The sequence below is a fragment of the Trachemys scripta genome, chromosome 4, assembly GCF_013100865.1.
Source record: "Trachemys scripta elegans isolate TJP31775 chromosome 4, CAS_Tse_1.0, whole genome shotgun sequence".
NCBI classification, from domain to species: domain Eukaryota; kingdom Metazoa; phylum Chordata; order Testudines; family Emydidae; genus Trachemys; species Trachemys scripta.
Genome location: NC_048301.1, coordinates 22,176,762 through 22,193,565, shown reverse-complemented (window position 1 = coordinate 22,193,565; position 16,804 = coordinate 22,176,762). Strand labels below are relative to the sequence as shown.

At 40.1% G+C, this 16,804-nt stretch overlaps 2 protein-coding genes across 8 annotated transcripts in view; one reads left to right on the top strand and one right to left on the bottom strand.

Moving 5' to 3' along the window:
• Window positions 1-6,618: 6,618 nt before the first annotated feature.
• On the bottom strand, window positions 6,619-14,953 carry CINP (cyclin dependent kinase 2 interacting protein). 3 transcript variants are annotated; one of them, XM_034767940.1, is made up of 5 exons: window positions 14,831-14,953; window positions 13,142-13,313; window positions 12,227-12,353; window positions 8,788-8,917; window positions 6,619-6,937 (listed from the first exon to the last, which is right to left on the bottom strand). In XM_034767940.1, exons 1-5 carry the CDS (start codon window positions 14,835-14,837, stop codon window positions 6,735-6,737), a joined length of 639 nt encoding a protein of 212 aa, XP_034623831.1. In that variant the 5' UTR covers window positions 14,838-14,953; the 3' UTR covers window positions 6,619-6,734. The 3 variants fall into 3 exon arrangements, with proteins under 3 accessions (XP_034623831.1, XP_034623832.1, XP_034623830.1); XM_034767941.1 differs by having other exon boundaries at window positions 13,142-13,310; window positions 14,831-14,951; XM_034767939.1 differs by having other exon boundaries at window positions 13,142-13,310; window positions 14,723-14,852.
• Window positions 14,913-16,804, top strand: part of TECPR2 (tectonin beta-propeller repeat containing 2) — a 72,388-nt gene continuing 70,496 nt past the window's right edge. For 4 of the 5 annotated variants that reach the window (XM_034767938.1, XM_034767936.1, XM_034767934.1 and 1 more), the window contains exon 1: window positions 14,913-15,046. The gene's annotated coding sequence lies outside the window, so the exon portion shown is untranslated. The remainder of the gene's footprint in view (window positions 15,047-16,804) is intronic. The other variant, XM_034767937.1, reaches the window with a different exon arrangement.

Below are 16,804 nucleotides of genomic sequence, written 5' to 3'. Positions count from 1 at the left end.
ACAGTGCTGATGCTGTATGACAACCACTTGTGAGATGCTTATCTGAACATTAATCTGCATTTTTTTATATGATAGCAAGTGTTTTTCTTAAATTCCTTCCTCTCACAGGCTCCTCTTCATCTCTAATAGAGCCTTGTCTAAGACCCCATCTTTTTGGCCAAGCAAAAGCACCATCTTTCAGAGCCTGTCACTATTAAGTAAGCTTTGCTCTTGCTAATCACAAAGCAGACCTCTACCCTTAGATCAGCCCAGTCTTCATATTTTAAAAAGTTTTTCTCATAGACATAGCACTGAGTTTTAACCTCTTATCTAAGCAAGGTAAGGGAGAAGCTAGCAAAAAAAAGTTTCTGCCTCCCATTAGCTGCTAGTATCTTCGATCTCACTGGCAGGCTTCAGAACATAACATGGTACTGACACACCATTAAATTTAATGCTCTGGTGGATGACCACCACTTATCTAGACAATAGAAGTACATTCATGCTCATAGATGGACATAGGAGACGGAAGTGTTGAGAGTCTCTGGGTTAGGCTTAAAGGGGTAAAAAACAAAGGTGATGTCATGCTAGGAGTCTACTACAGGCCACATAACAAGGTGGAAGAGGTGGATAAGGCTTTTTTTAAGCAACTAACAAAATCATCCAAAGCCCAAGATTTGGTGGTGATGGGGGACTTCAACTATCCGGATATATGTTGGGAAAATAACACAGCGGGGCACAGACTATCCAACAAATTCTTGGACTGCATTGCAGACAACTTTTTATTTCAGAAGGTTGAAAAAGCTACTAGGGGGGAAGCTGTTCTAGACTTGATTTTAACAAATAGGGAGGGACTCATTGAGAATTTGAAAGTAGAAGGCAGCTTGGGTGAAAGTGATCGTGGAATCATAGAGTTTGCAATCCTAAGGAAGGGTAGAAGGGAGAACAGCAAAATAGAGACAAGGGATTTCAGGAAGGCAGATTTTGGTAAGCTCAGAGAGCTGATAGGTAAGGTCCCATGGGAATCAAGACTGAGGGGAAAAACAACTGAGGAGAGTTGGCAGTTTTTCAAAGGGACACTATTAAGGGCCCAAAAGCAAGCTATTCCGCTGGTTAGGAAAGAGAGAAAATGTGGCAAAAGACCACGTTGGCTTAACCACGAGATCTTGCATAATCTAAAAAATAAAAAGGAGTCATATAAAAAATGGAAACTAGGACAGATTACAAAGGATGAATATAGGCAAACAACACAGGAATGCAGGGACAAGATTAGAAAGGCAAAGGCACAAAATGAGCTCAAACTAGCTATGGGAATAAAGGGAAACAAGAAGACATTTTATCAATACATTAGAAGCAAGAGGAAGACCAAAGACAGGGTAGGCCCACTGCTCAGTGAAGAGGGAGAAACAGTAACCGGAAACTTGGAAACTGCAGAGATGCTTAATGACTTCCTTGTTTCGGTCTTCACCGAGAAGTCTGAAGGAATGCCTAACATAGTGAATGCTAATGGGAAGGGGGTAGGTTTAGCAGATAAAATAAAAAAAAAAGTTAAAAATCAATTAAAAGAAAAGTTAGATGCCTGCAAGTCACCAGGGCCTGATGAAATGCATCCTAGAATACTCAAGGCGCTAATAGAGGAGGTATCTAAGCCTCTAGCTATTATCTTTGGAAAATCATGGGAGAGATTCCAGACGACTGGAAAAGGGAAAATATAGTGCCCATCTATAAAAGGGAAATAAAAACAACCCAGGAAACTATAGACCAGTTAGTTTAACTTCTGTGCCAGGGACAATAATGGAGCAAGTAATTAAGGAAATCATCTGCAAACACTTGGAAGATGGTAAGGTGATAGGGAACAGCCAGCATGGATTTGTAAAGAACAAATCGTGTCAAACCAATCTGATAGCTTTCTTTGATAGGATAACGAGTCTTGTGGATAAGGGAGAAGCTGTGGATGTGGTATACCTAGACTTTAGTAAGGCATTTGATACGGTCTTGCATGATATTCTTATCGATAAACTAGGCAAATACAATTTAGATGGGGTTACTATAAGGTGGGTGCATAACTGGCTGGATAACCGTACTCAGAGAGTTATTAATGGTTCCCAATCCTGCTGGAAAGGCATGATGAGTGGGGTTCTGCAGGGGTCTGTTTTGGGACCGGCTCTGTTCAATATCTTCATTAACGACCTAGATATTGGCATAGAAAGTACGCTTATTAAGTTTGCGGATGATACCAAACTGGGAGGGATTGCAACTGCTTTGGAGGACAGGGTCATAATTCAAAATGATCTGGACAAATTGGAGAAATGGTCTGAGTTAAACAGGATAAAGTTTAACAAAGACAAATGCAAAGTGCTCCATTTAGGAAGAAAAAATCAATTTCACACATACAGAATGGGAAGAGACTGTCTAGGAAGGAATACGGCAGAAAGGGATCTAGGGGTTATAGTGACCACAAGCTAAATATGAGTCAACAGTGTGATGCTGTTGCAAAAAAAAAAAAAGCAAACATGATTCTGGGATGTATTAACAGGTGTGTTGTGAGCGAGACACAAGAAGTCATTCTTCCGCTCTACTCTGCTCTGGTTAGGCCTCAGCTGGAGTATTGTGTCCAGTTCTGGGCACCGCATTTCAAGAATGATGTGGAGAAATTGGAGAGGGTCCAGAGAAGAGCAACAAGAATGATTAAAGGTCTTGAGAACATGACCTATGAAGGAAGGCTGAAAATTGGGTTTGTTTAGTTTGGAAAAGAGAAGATTGAGAGGGGACATGATAGCAGTTTTCAGGTATCTAAAAGGGTGTCATAAGGAGGAGGGAGAAAACTTGTTCACCTTAACCTCTAAGGATAGAACAAGAAGCAATGGGCTGAAACTGCAGCAAGGGAGGTCTAGGTTGGACATTAGGAAAAAGTTCCTAGGTGGTTAAACACTGGAATAAATTGCCTAGGGAGGTTGTGGAATCTCCATCTCTGGAGATATTTAAGAGTAGGTTAGATAAATGTCTATCAGGGATGGTCTAGACAGTATTTGGTCCTGCCATGCGGGCAGGGAACTGGACTCGATGACCTCTCGAGGTCCCTTCCAGTCCTAGAATCTATGAATCCTGATTAGTATCGTTGATACTGTTGATCACCCAAATAAGCCTGTCTGCTCTAAAAAGCTGCATAAGTGACCACAACCATCCTTAAATGGCTCATGACATTCCTCTTTTTTCTGACCTCAGAAGGTCACAATGGGTAATTGTTCCTCCTCCTCTAAAGCCTGTAAGACTCTGTCCTCCCAAGTTTCTCAACATCTGTATGAGGTTGGGTGAGAGTTATTGAGAACAGGGAAGTACCTGTAATATGCAGATGACCTCTCCTTCAGTCCAGTCTAAGCAGCACTATCTTTCTCAATACAGAGGCAGCAAAATCACCTGAATGAAAAGCATCAGGCTAAAGCTGTATCCAATTAAGATAGAAATTACAATAAGATGGAAGTGTTCTGAAGAACTTGGCTCTTCTATAACATCATTCAGTTTGTTGGATTAGCCTGCAGTTTTGGGCTCTGTTTTGGATGCCCAAATGCCCACCATGGCAAACAATGGTCACTTCATTTATGATTGTCCAGAAAATTAGATAGGCTATGACCTATGAGATGTTAGCCTGGACACTAATTATGTATTTATGACTTTGTTTGATTCTTGCAAGTTAAGACTGAAACATACCTCAAAGAAGCCCCAATTACTACAGAATGCAGTATCCTATTAACCTGGGTCACCATGAAAACTTCTCCCCCTGTGCTGTGCTCTGTATTGACTCCCCATTGAAAAGTATCTAGTTTGAGGACTTTGAGTGTCAAGACTTCATGTGGTTAGGACTGCTACCTGAGAAAGCACCTTTTCCACTGCAACTGTGACCTTGCATGATGGCTGCATTCCATCAGAACAAACTCTTAACCAGCAGGCAGTCTCAGGAATGTAGAAGACAATTTTCACAGGTGCTGGACCTAAATTCTGGAATTTTCTGCTGCAAGAAATACGAGTGATCTACAGACCTTACCACGTGCAGAACTAAATGCAAAACTCATTTATTCAATTACAGACCTAAAAGTCGCAATTCTCCAACAAAAAACCTTCAGAAACAGACTCCAATGAGAAACTGCAGAACTGGAATTAATTTGCAAATTGGACACTATTAAATTAGGCTTGAATAAAGACTGGGAGTGGATGGGTCATTACACAAAGTAAAAACTATTTCCCCATGCTAATTTCCCCCCTACTGTTACTCACACCTTCTTGCCAACTGTTTGAAATGGGCCATCCTGATGATCACTACAAAAGTTTTGTTTTCTCCAGATGATAATAGCCCATCTTTATTGATTAGTCTCATTAGAGTTGGTATGGCAACACCCATTTTTTTCATGTTCTCTGTGTATATATATCTTCCTACTGTATTTTCCACTGCATGCATCCGATGAAGTGGGTTTTAGCCCACAAAAGCTTATGCCCAAATAAATGTTAGTCTCTAAGGTGCCACACAAGTACTCCTTGTTCTTTTTGCTGATACAGACTAACATGGCTACCACTCTGAAACCTGTTTCCACGAACACAGTACATCCACTCTCATAATTTTAGTAATCTGTATCTAGAATCATAGGACTGGAAGGGACCTTGAGAGGTCATTTCGTCCAGTCCCTTGCACTCATGGCAGGACTAAGTATTGGACTAAGTATTATCTAGACCATCCCTGACAGGTGTTTGTCTAACCTACTCTTAAAAATCTCTAATGATAGAAATTCCACAACCTCCCTAGGCAATTTATTCCAGTGCTTAACCACCCTGACAGGAAGTTTTTCCTAATGTCCAACCTAAACCACCCTTGCTGCAATTTAAGCCCCTTGCTTCTTGTCCTATCCTCAGAAGTTAAGAGCAACAATTTTTCTCCCTCCTCCTTGTAACAACCTTTTATGTACTTGAAAACTGTTATGACCCGTCTTCTCTTTTCAAGACTAAACAAACCCAATTTTTTTGATCTTCCCTCATAGGTCATGTTTTCTAGACCTTTAATCATTTTTGTTGCTCTTCTCTAGACTCTCCAATTTGTCCTCATCTTTCATGAAATGTGGTGCTCAGAACTGGACACAATACTCCAGTTGAGGCCTAATCAGTGCGGTGTAGAGCGGAAGAATTACTTCTCGTGTTTTGCTTACAACACTCCTGCTAATACATCCCAGAATGATGTTTGCTTTTTTTTGCAACAGTGTTACTCTGTTGACTCATATTTAACTCGTATCTAAGCTGTATTCATAACTACTTATTGCTGATTTTCTTATTCTACTGCTCTAGAACTTTTTAATGATTAGAACTTCAGTGAGAGTATAGTAGCTTACCAGCCTGTCAGGTGCAATCCTTCCTCTGTTCAAAGGAGACTGTCTGCCCAAATAGTATGAGGAGAAAATTTAACACCCATTTTTTTTCTGCAAGTACATTGTAAACATCCATGAGAACTTGAAATGTCCCATAACACTTCTCACTGTATTTACTGCTAGGAAGTAGTGATACTATGAAAACTGTAGTAACAGTTCGAAGCAGCTTTAAGTGAGAAAAGTAGACAATTTCTAATATAGCAATATCTGTTAACACAACGGGTTTTCCGATTACTTATTTAATGGGGTTAATCAAAATGCTGGTGTAAAGTTTAAAGTTTTAAAATGTTTAGTGCTTTTGAAAGGGGTTGGTTTGATAGCTGGAGAGCACTGAACCGCTACCACAGCAGATTCATCCCTGTCCTGGGAGGACCACTTAGGGGGAAGCAGTAAATATTTCCATGATCATTCAATTTTTGGCATGTCAGAAAGAAGGACTCCTCTTTCAACTGTTTGTTTTGGGCTAACAGTCATCTTATTGTAGCTGGCAGGAGCAGACCTAAGGATGCTTATAAATAGCTCTACAATGTGTGTAATAGTTTCATAACTTGTAGTTTTTCAACATAGGAAAGTCATATTGTAAGAACAGAGAGAGGCATTTTATTGTTTGGGGGAAGCGAGAATAAGCTGGATATAGTGATACTTTTAGATCTGTATATATTCACTATAAGAAAAGCTACTTCATTAAGGGACTGACTCTGCTGCTATTTAAATCAATGGCAGAACTCTCATGCCACAGTGGTACTGTTTCAGATCTTAGTAATTGCCTATGCCACCCTGAAACTTCAGAAAATCTGTGTGGTATGTACATAAGGAAAAAACAGAACTTGTTTTGTTTTTGATTTTGTGTAGTGTGGCAGTTCAAAACAGAAGTAGCAAGACATTCAGTGGGTGTCAAGAATGATGGTCCGGGGTGGGGGCTGTAGCCTAAGACTCCCATAATCCAGGTTCAGTTCCCTGTTCCACTGCAGTCTTCTGTGTGACCTTAGACCCAGATCCTCAAAGGTATTTAGGCACCTAATGCCCATTGATTTCAACTGAATTCAAATAAATACCTTTGAGGATTTGGCCCTTAGCCTTTCCCTACTTTGGTTCCCCATGTGTAATTTGGGGATAATAGCACCTCTAAAATTGTGAGGTGTTCAGATACTACAGCGAAGGAGGTAATATAAGTACCTTAGATAATTGCTTTATATCAACCAAGAGGAGGAGTGACAAATTAAACAAAATTAAATACAAACAGAGGAAAAAAACATTTTAATAACCTTATAAAAATATAATGTATAATTAACCTTGCAGTTTGTTGCTGCTTCAGTGTCACATGAGTATCATTAGAAGTAGTCTTAAATGCTACACTTGTCTATGTCCTGTTTCTAGCAACATGCTTTCTAGCAGTAGTTTGCTGCTGTTCTCAATATAGGGCTGGTACAACCAAGACGATAAATAAACCATCATAAGATCCTGGTCAGCAGTATGAGCAATCTCTTGCACAATCGTTTGCTTAAGTCGTATTTCCTTCTTGTACATTTCAGTAAGCTTGAAAGAAACCTCATCTGAAATGGATTGAACAATTACACACACCATTTCTAATCATATATAAGCAGCTCTGAAAAAATAATAAATAAATACTTGTGCTATACTAATCATTTTTAATCCATTATGCAAGCTTGTATAACTACCCCCTCTTCTTTAGGTCAGTCAGCCATCCTGATCTTTACAGTAGTTAACAACACTTCTCTTCATTGCAATATGAAATGCCAAATTTATTGCTCATGTATTGGATACATTTCTACCACACAGATGCTTTTTCAGTATAAAATCCCCTTTTATTTCTACATCTCAACAGCAGTGTCTTAGAACCAGTTATAAAAAAGGTATTATTTTAAGCCCATTTCTTTCAAGGGACATGTTGGTTTAAAAATGTAAAGGTTTTATAATACTTTGAATAAAAACTCTGCATAAATTTTCTGGATACCTTGATATTTTTGGGCAACTAAACCATAATCTGCATACTATATTAACCCAAATAGTGCAAGTGCTTGAGCACCAGGAAGTAATACTGATCTGTTTAACTAACTACACTCTTTGTGAGTCAAGAATAAATGGTGAAAATCGTTTGAAACTGAAATGTTTGTCTAATGTATGGAGTTACTAGTAATGCTGGTAAGGATATTTTAAAAAATGTTTCTGGCTATTGTCCCTTGAATTGCTGGACCCAGTAAGTGAACAAAATATTTGACAATAAGGGCCCAAGCCTGCATTCCTTGTTCACCAAAAATTCCCATGGAATTCAGCCAGAATTGTAGGCAAAATTATTACAACCACATTTATTTGGATTTTTTCAATAACAGAGGGTCCAGCACATCCCCTTTCCCCTGCCAGTATTCTGGTCAGCAGAAACCAAGACATGAGAATCCCACTATTCTAGGGCAGTGAACTGAGGAGCAGGGGACACACTGCACAAAAGAACTACTTCCAATTAATCAGAGAAACAAATCTGTTGCCATCCAGTTTCTGAGTTCCAAGAGTTGTAAAACTGCACTAATGCTGCTTGTCAAACAGACGCACTTGAAGCTTGCTAGGTTTTTTTAGATTGTTAAATAACTGGAAAGGCAGAGAAGGCCTCACCTACACTCTGTCACCAAGTGAATGCTGGAAGGATCTGCATTCCCTGTTTTTGGTGGTAGAGTGAGATGAGCCTTCTCTTTCCTCAGTCTGGTCATCCTCTGGATCAGAGGGAAGAAGAGGGGAGAAGGAGAGCCCTGGCGGTGGGGCTCCGTCTAGCCCCTTTATCCCCTCCTCCCAGGTGTGCACAGCCCTTCTGCAGGAGCCCCAGCCGCCTGGCGCTAACAGCCAGGGCTCTTAATAAATAAATAAATTAAATAAATAGTCTCACAGCTCACATCTCCCTTGACACATTCCCACACCACCCTACGGAGGTGCGCCCCATAGTTTGAGAACCACTGCTTTAAGTTAATTAATGCAGAAACTCAGGGGTTCTCAATCCGGGGGGTCGGTACCTCTCAGGGGGTCACGAGGTGTCAGCCTCCAACCCAAACCCCACTTTGCCTGCAGCATTTATAATGGTGTTAAATATATAAAAATGTGTTTTTAATTTATAAGGGGGGTGTCGTGCTCAGAGGCTTGCTATGTGAAAGGGGTCACCAGTACAAAAGTTTGAGAACCAGTGCAGTAACTTCTCTAACTGAGTAAGCAATAGAAAGACGGATTCTCATTACATAAGGCAAAGTTACAATCTTATCTAGATACAAGTTAACAGGGCATATTTTTTCAGTTCTTCTAAATTACTATTTCAATTTCAAATGACATCAAATGTCCTTTAAAATGCTCCTCATTGGGAAATACTAATGGATAACTTACAAGTAAACAATATTCTACTTACAGAAGTATGTAGTGGGCCATGTGTGAAAGAGTGGTGTCCTGCAATCTCCATTTTTATAATGATATGTTTCTAAATCACAAATTCCTTTAGTAGTTGAACACAGTTTTTCCATTTTCAGTTGTATTTTTGCCTGAGAATGATTAGAGTTTCAAGTTAATAAACATTTGGGGCATTTTATGCTACTAAGATCTTACAAGTATTAACTATTAATGAAGTTCAAAAACACTTTATGTGACTACCTCAACCAGATTCATGAAATTTCTAATTCACTTTTATGGCTGCAAAAAATAGCTATTAGTGGGACTAATATAGAGATTTCATGTGAGAAACACTTGGTGTTTCAAACATTGCATGTACAGTTTATTTACTTCTATTTTGAACATTTCCCTAGCTTTAGTCTTTTTTTTAAATCCTAAATCCAAGTTTACCACCCAGAAAGTTGGTAAAGCTCTGTCTCAATATTCTTGGTTTTCTTCCTTTATAACAATTTAGTACTGGTGAAAGGGTCTGGACTGAGGGTGAAAGTTGCTCTTTCCTACAGAACAGGTACCACACAGGCACTGAAAGTGCAAGCTTCCCTACCAACGTCCCTCAGCCTTAACCTGGTAGGATCACCTCTAGGTATGGAAAATCAGTTCAGTCTCTATGCAATTTCAATCTTTTACTCCCTCTGAAAACTGCCAATAGTTAGGATAGTAAGTGCTAACTGCAGTGTGGGCACTTTTCCATAATAGTAATCTTGAAGGATTAGAAAGACAGAAGAGAATAACTATTGTGCATTATCTAAGGTAACAACTGATAGATCTAACCGATGGGTCTCAAAATGTAACCGTAAATAGAGAATCATCATCCAGTAGGTCTGTTTCTAGTGGGGTCCTGCAGGGATAGGTTCTTAACCCTATGCTATTTAACATTTTTATCAACGACCTGGAAGAAAACATAAAATCATCACTGATAAAGTTTGCAGATGACACAAAAATTGGAGATGGGGTACATAATGAAGAGGACAGGTCACTGATTCAAAGCAATCTGGATTGGTTGGTAAACTGGGTGTAAGCACACTATGCCTTTTAATATGGCTAAATGTATATACATCTAGGAACAAAGAATGTAGGCCATACATATAGGATGGGGAAAGCAGTGACTGAAAAAGATTTGGGGGTTGTAGAGGATAATCAGCTGAACATGAGCTCCCAGTGTGACACTATGGCCAAAAGAGCTAATGCAATCCTGGGATGCATAAACGGGGGAATCTCAAATAGGAGTAGAGAGGTTATTTTATCTCTGTATTTGGCACTGCTGTGACCGCTGCTGGAATACCGTGTCCTGTTCTGATGAACATAATTCAAGAAGGATGTTGATAAATTGGAGAGGGTTCAGAGAAGAGCTACAAGAATGATTAGAGGATTATAAAATATGCCTTATAGTGACTGAACTCCTCGAGTCAATCTGTTTAGCTTAAAGAGATGGTTAAAGGGTGACTTGATTATAGTCTATAAGTGTCTACACAGGGAATAAATATTTAACAAGGGCTCTTCAATCTAACAGAGAAAGGTATAACATGATCCAATGGCTGGAAGCTGAAGCTAGCCAGTGCTTCTCAAGCTATCTGATGTGGGGGACCGGCAATTTTTTTCCCCCACAATGTGCCAGGGACATTATCCTATTCAACGCTCTTGTGAGGAAACTTGCTGCGGACCGGCAGCTGATGGCTTGCGGACCGGCACCGGTCCACGGACCACCCCTTTGAGAAGCACTGAGCTAGACAACTTCACACTGGAAATAAGGTGTAAAATTGTAATGGTGAGAGTAATTAACCACTGGAACAATTTACCAAGGGTCTGGTGGATTTTCCATCACTGACAATTTTTAAATCAAGATTTTATGTCTTGCTAAAAGATATGCTCTAGGAATTATTTTGGGGACGTTCTATGGCCAGTGTTATACAGGAGGATCACAATGGTTCCATCTGGCTTTGAAATCTATGAAACCATTAATAAAATCATTGAGGCTGGTAGCAGCATCTTACAGTAAAGAATTTAGGAGCATCATGGTCATGCTGTAAACTCCTGAATATATGGTACATATGATTACAAACAGTGGAAAATAAAGTATGTATATATGCATTGTCTAAAACAACACAAGATGCTTGGACTTTAATTGCTCAACAGGAATGATAACTTACATCAGTGCATTTAATGGGCTAAGTCATGACAGTAACTCAAACTAAGAAACAGAAGCATTACTCTTACTTCCTCCAGAGAACCAAACTTGTTGAGGAATCTGGAGTATTTTCCTGCTTATACCAATCATTGGAATTTTCTCCAGTTTGCACAGAACTGCTCAATCTAACATCAAACCAATATCATTTTAACAGGCATTTTTCTTTATAGCTAAGGGATATTAAAGTTATTCTAATTAAGAAATAAAATTCAGAGTAAGTTAACAATGAGGTGCATGAAATTATTTCTGCAAAGTGAATAGGCTGTACATTTTTTCTGATTTGTATTACTTCTTCTCTATTTTTAATTTAGGTTACTATACCATTGTGAAGGTATGAACTACTATTGCAGTAGGAACGTCACTAATCTTCACCTGTATTGGCTATTTCCAAAATTATTGGGGTGACAATTCATTAAGTAGGTTAGATAACACATGTCCACTCTGTTTCCTAAAGAGATGGGAGCTGTAACACAGAACTGCATTTAGGAAAACTGGAAACTGAATTATGTCCAATCAAACAAAATATAGTCCTTAGGCGTGTTTACACTGCTATCGGAGGTGTGACTACAACATGTGCATATACGCTAGCTAGATAAAGTTAGCATGGGTGAGTAATAATGGCAGTGAAGCTGTTGCTGCATGGGATTGCTGGTCATGTATGTACACAGGGTCCCAGGGGGGCTTGTACAGCCTGTGTAGCTGTGCTTAACTGCTATTGTTACTCAAACTAGATTAAAGCTAGCTTGGGGACGCCTATACGTGCTGCAATCACACCTCTAACTGCTGCATAGACATATGCTTATTGATACCACAACATACTAGGTCTGAACTGTTCTATCCTCTTTCTAACTTGAGGCTTGTTTTGTTTCGAACATATTTAGGATGAGAAAGAATAGACAATAGGTACAATATTGGCATTGTATTGTTTTGCAGATTTTTTTTTTAAATCACACTATGAAAAGGGGAATAGAGGGGGAGCCAGGAGAGGGATGTAAGATCAACTTTTAAATTTTCAAGTCAATCTAATAAACATAGTACACAGTACTTCTAATCATTCGTATCCAAAGTTAGAGTAGTTCTCTGAATGAAAGCCTTATGAAAGTTTATTTTCAGTAATTGTTTAAAATGATTTAGTTAGGGGAGAAACACACTTGCCAACAATGGCTTCATCAGGTTAGGGAATATACAGTTTGAAAGATAAACAAATGAACATTACCATGTTTTCCAAGGTCCCAAGCAATTCTGCACAGAACATCTCAAGTTCTTCATTATAGTCTGGAGACAGCTTTCCACAGTTAGAGGCAATGTTGTCACATTCTATCTCCAGTTTGTTATCTTTAAATCTAAACAAAAACATATATTAGTGTAAATACCTGTGCACACCTTTACTCACAGACTGTAGGAATTTAAAGTCTATGCTATCCTCCACACAACTAACAAAAGGCTTGAGCCTACAAGCTCTTTCTCACATGAACAGTACAAAGGAATTGCTGTAAAGGATTAGATGAATGGTTTAGCTAGTTCAGTGTTCAACTGTGGCTAGTACCAAATGGTTCAGAGGAAAGTACAAGAACCCTACATTAGACAATTAAGGAATAGCCTGTCCACCAGGAAAAGGAAAGTTTCTTCCTAATTCCCATTAGTTACAGGTTGTCTCATGTCCTGAAGCAGGAATTATGTCGCTTCCAAAGTTATTGGCTTTTTTAAATCTTTACTATTGTAACTCAGGATGTTTTTTTGTTATTCATGTAAATGGCCAATCCCTTTTTTAATCTTGCAAAGCTCTTGACCTCAGTGATATCTTGTAACATTGTCAGAGAAAACTCACCCAAGTAAGGGTTTGTAGGATCAAACCCTAATTTTGTAATTTAGCATTTTAAATATTGAATATTTGTTTATTATTTGTATGTATAAAAACATTTTGCTGCAAATACAGCCCTTATGAGGTTATCCAATTTTTACCTTAAACAGCCTTACCTGAATTTCAATCTTTTGATTTTAAACAATCACAAAATGCTACTGGTATAGAATATCAAACCTGTCCACTCTTGAAAAGCTGCCCAGTCAGGAAAACAAACTAGTTTCACAGTAAAAGTGACCTCTATATTGTCATTATTTGTAACATACTCACAGTGTGCCAATTTTCAAGTTTACAATTTTGTTTGCAATAGTAAATCCATTATTATTCAGGGTCTCCCATTTCATCATTAAATTATGCCAGTCTGCTGTGTTATCTTTAATTTTTCTTGCACTGACAGATGAGACAGGTTTTTTTTGAGCAACAGCTGCAGGACTCTTTGCTGCTTAAAAAAAGAGAGAGAGAGAGAAAATGCAAACTCTTAAAAATCTACAATAGCAAATCAATGCACTGTTTTATGTTGTCATTATAGTTGTATGTGGCTTCATGCAGTATATTCCTCGCTGTTCTGTTCCTGAATGTTGACTCAATAAAATGTAGTTTACATGCATCCTACTAACTTTAATCATAAATCAAGTTTCTAGCCTATCAACCTTTCAGTGTAAAATAACCACATTCTTAGGGTATTGAAAAAAATAAACTGCATATTGAGGTATTCCATTAGAACACCTAACTAATGCTGTAAAACCACTAATAAGCAATCCTATAGTATTTTGCCAATACAAGTAATGGCTATATTTTCTGAAGTCAAATTTTAATATAGCACTTCTTGGCTAGTCACTAACTCTGTTAGGACCAAGTCCTTTTTACCTAGTGGTCTCTATCATGAATATTTCAGTAGGTTTTCCCAGGGTAGGAAGTGTGAAATCCTGGCACTACTGCAGGGAATAGAAGTTTTGCCACTGACTTCAATAGGGCCAAAATGTCACCTTATATTTTTACAGGATTTTAATGACAATGCAAGGCTTTGATCTTGCAAACATTTATGTACATGGATTAATTTTACACAGGGGAGCATCAATGGAACATTGATTCAATAGGACTACTCCTCTATGTAGTTACTCATATCTGCAATCATTGCAGATTCAAATGATAACCTAATTTCTGTCCTCAACTTTACTGTTCATCACATAAACAGTTTCTGGATAATATAAAGCAAGCTAAGATTTCAGAGGTAGTGCCGCTAGTAATAATAATACTGTTATTTATAAACATACATTGAGTGTGGCTGTACATACAATTGGTGGTTTCAGAGTAGCAGCCGTGTTAGTCTGTATCTGCAAAAAGAACAGGCGTACTTGTGGCACCTTAGAGACTAACACATTTATTAGAGCATAAGCTTTGGTGGGCTATTGCCCACTTCTTCGGATGCAATTGATGCTAATTCTCTACACAGCTAAATTACTTTTCATCTGAGAATCTCAAAGTGCTTCACGAACATTAAACAACCCTGGCACTTTACGAACACCCATTAATGCTAATTTGTTAAAATGCAATATTAACAGACAAGGAATGAAGGGGGGTAAGTAAGACACTTTCAGAAGACTCGGGGCTGTCAGTGGTTAGACACCTAGCCACCCCCCGAACGTGACGCACGGGAGGGGTCCCGTCCCCTTGGCTTCCCGGGGCTGCGCAGGCTGACGGTTCCGCGGGATCGAGGCCCCGCAGCCGCAGCCCGCGTTGGTCAATTTCCTTCGTATTTGGAAATGTAACGATAATAACGGAATATAACGAACGAGATGCGCGTGCAGCCCGGCTCACGTGCCCTCGGAGGGGCGCCAGAACTGGGCTTACCACGAGAAGGCAGCGCCCCTGTGCGCGCACGCGGCTGGCACCCGACCCCGGCTGGAGACAGACAGCCCCCCTCCCCATGCGCCCCCGGGGACCGCGGGCCTCGCTCACCTGCCATGCCCCGAGCCCCGCCGTGATAGGGCCCCCGGCCGGGCCGCGCCCCGCCTTCCCTCGGAAGTGCGCTCACGTCCGGCCCCGCCCGTCCCGGGCCCAGCAGCCGTCGCTCAGCCGCGCCCGGTCCAGCGGCTTAGTCTCCCCTCGCCCGGGGCCCCGCAGCGGCAGCCCCCGCCCGGCCGGGAGACATGAGGGGCCCGGCCCCTTGCTGAGGTGAGTCAGGCAGCCGCCGCCCAGGGCTCTTCCTCGCGCCTCCACCCCTTTTCCATCAACCCTTCCCCCACCCGCCCCTTTTCCTCTTCCCCACGTCTCCCCTGCCCCTTGCGGCTCTGTCGCTGGGGCTCCAGCAGCGGCTGAAATAGGGAAACTGGCCCCCCGGGTCCTCCCGCTGCTGTTGGAAACGGGGGGGGGGGATCGTTCGCCCCCCTGCGAGGCTGTGGGTACTTGCACCCGCTTTAAACTCTGCTTCCCTCGGTGAGCACAGGGGCTGGAGGGGCTCGGTAGCCCCGCTTCATTTCATCCTTCAGCAGCCCTGCGAAGCTGCTGCCTGTTGAATTCTCCCCAGGGGGAATCTGTTGTGCATGGCCAGTACCGGTGGTTTGTTCTTGATTCGGTTAATCTGGTCAGCCATCCTGTAAACATTGTAAAAGCTGGGGTGGCGTTAGAAGGAGGTCTGCAGCCTATTTGTAACAGTGTGGGCCCCAGGATATTAGAGAGACAAGCTGGGGGAGGTTAATACCAACAGAAGTTGGTCCAGTAAAGATATTACCTTGCCTGCCTTGGCTCTCTGATTACAAAGATGTGCAGCTTCACGCTCCCCATCCCATTTTTTTATTTCTTCGGAGTGTGGAGTGGGAAACTTTTTTTGTTTTACTTGAGAATTAAAGAAAAAAGAAAATGAAACAAACTTTCTAACCAAATTTCTCTGTGGTGTCTCTTAAAACAGTTTGCAGTGTGTGGGGATGGAGGCAGGACAGAGAATATCAGGCTATTTAATAATAGTTTAAATTTGCTGACTTGTGATTGTTTTTATGACTAAGAAATTTAGTTAGTTAATAAAGTCTTGTAACATGGTTGCGACATCAGCACAATAAGGTTGATGCTGCTGTAGTTAAAGCCACAAATCCGGAAGTTATTTTAAGCTAAACTGCAAATAAACTTTGTGTGCCCACTTTCATAAATGTAGTTCCCAGTTCTTAGGTCACATGAGTGCTTTTAAGTAACATTTGTTACTTTCCTTTCTCTGCAAAAAGATTTTGTGGGGGAAAACTATTGCAATTTGACATGAGCTAATTAGAGTGGACACTATGAGCTATAGATAATTTAATATTTTAACTATGGAAACTTAGTTTTTGTTCAGCTGCTGTTATATATATGCAACACGATAAAGTTGAAATGTTTTAAAGTTGCTAGTTTTTTGGTAAACACCTTAGAAATGAATGATTATGAAAAATAGTGATATTGCAAACTAATTCCATGATCCTGTAACCTCTTATGCATGTTCTTGCCTTTAAGCTCATGAGTAATCCACTGAGTTCAGTAAGACTATTGACATAAGTAAAATTAAGCTTTCTGTAGGATTGGAACCTAAATACACTGTGCAAGTGTCCGAAGATGGGGACTGTTAATCATACTTGTGATATGTTTGACTCCTTCAAATACTCACAGTATCAGTCTTGCAAATGTGAGAGCTCATTTGTTTAAGAGTAAAATAATCTTGAATAGTTTGAAGTTTTTCAGTTATTAATAATTTTTGAACCAATTCAAAGGATAGTGATGTAGTTACTTGTGCAACAGGACAGTATTTCTAGGCTTTCATGCTTTTTTAATCTCTCTATCTTTGTGTCAGGTGGTGAATATGCATTGCCTGTGGGGGTACAAGGTGGACTACTCTAAAAGTTCTTGACAATAAACACTTTGTATTCTATAAAAATATATTTACACATAATTTGGATTTATAACTAGCAAGCA

Coding starts and splice junctions, on each gene's coding strand:
- CINP (XM_034767939.1), bottom strand. CDS start 14,837: ATGGCAGGTGAGCGAGGCCCGCGGTCCCCGGGGGCGCATGGGGAGGGG. Junction 12,354..13,141: donor AACTTGAAAATTGGCACACT/GTGAGTATGTTA, acceptor GTTTTTGTTTAG/ATTTAAAGATAACAAACTGG. Junction 8,918..12,226: donor TTGGGACCTTGGAAAACATG/GTAATGTTCATT, acceptor AATCATTCTCAG/GCAAAAATACAACTGAAAAT.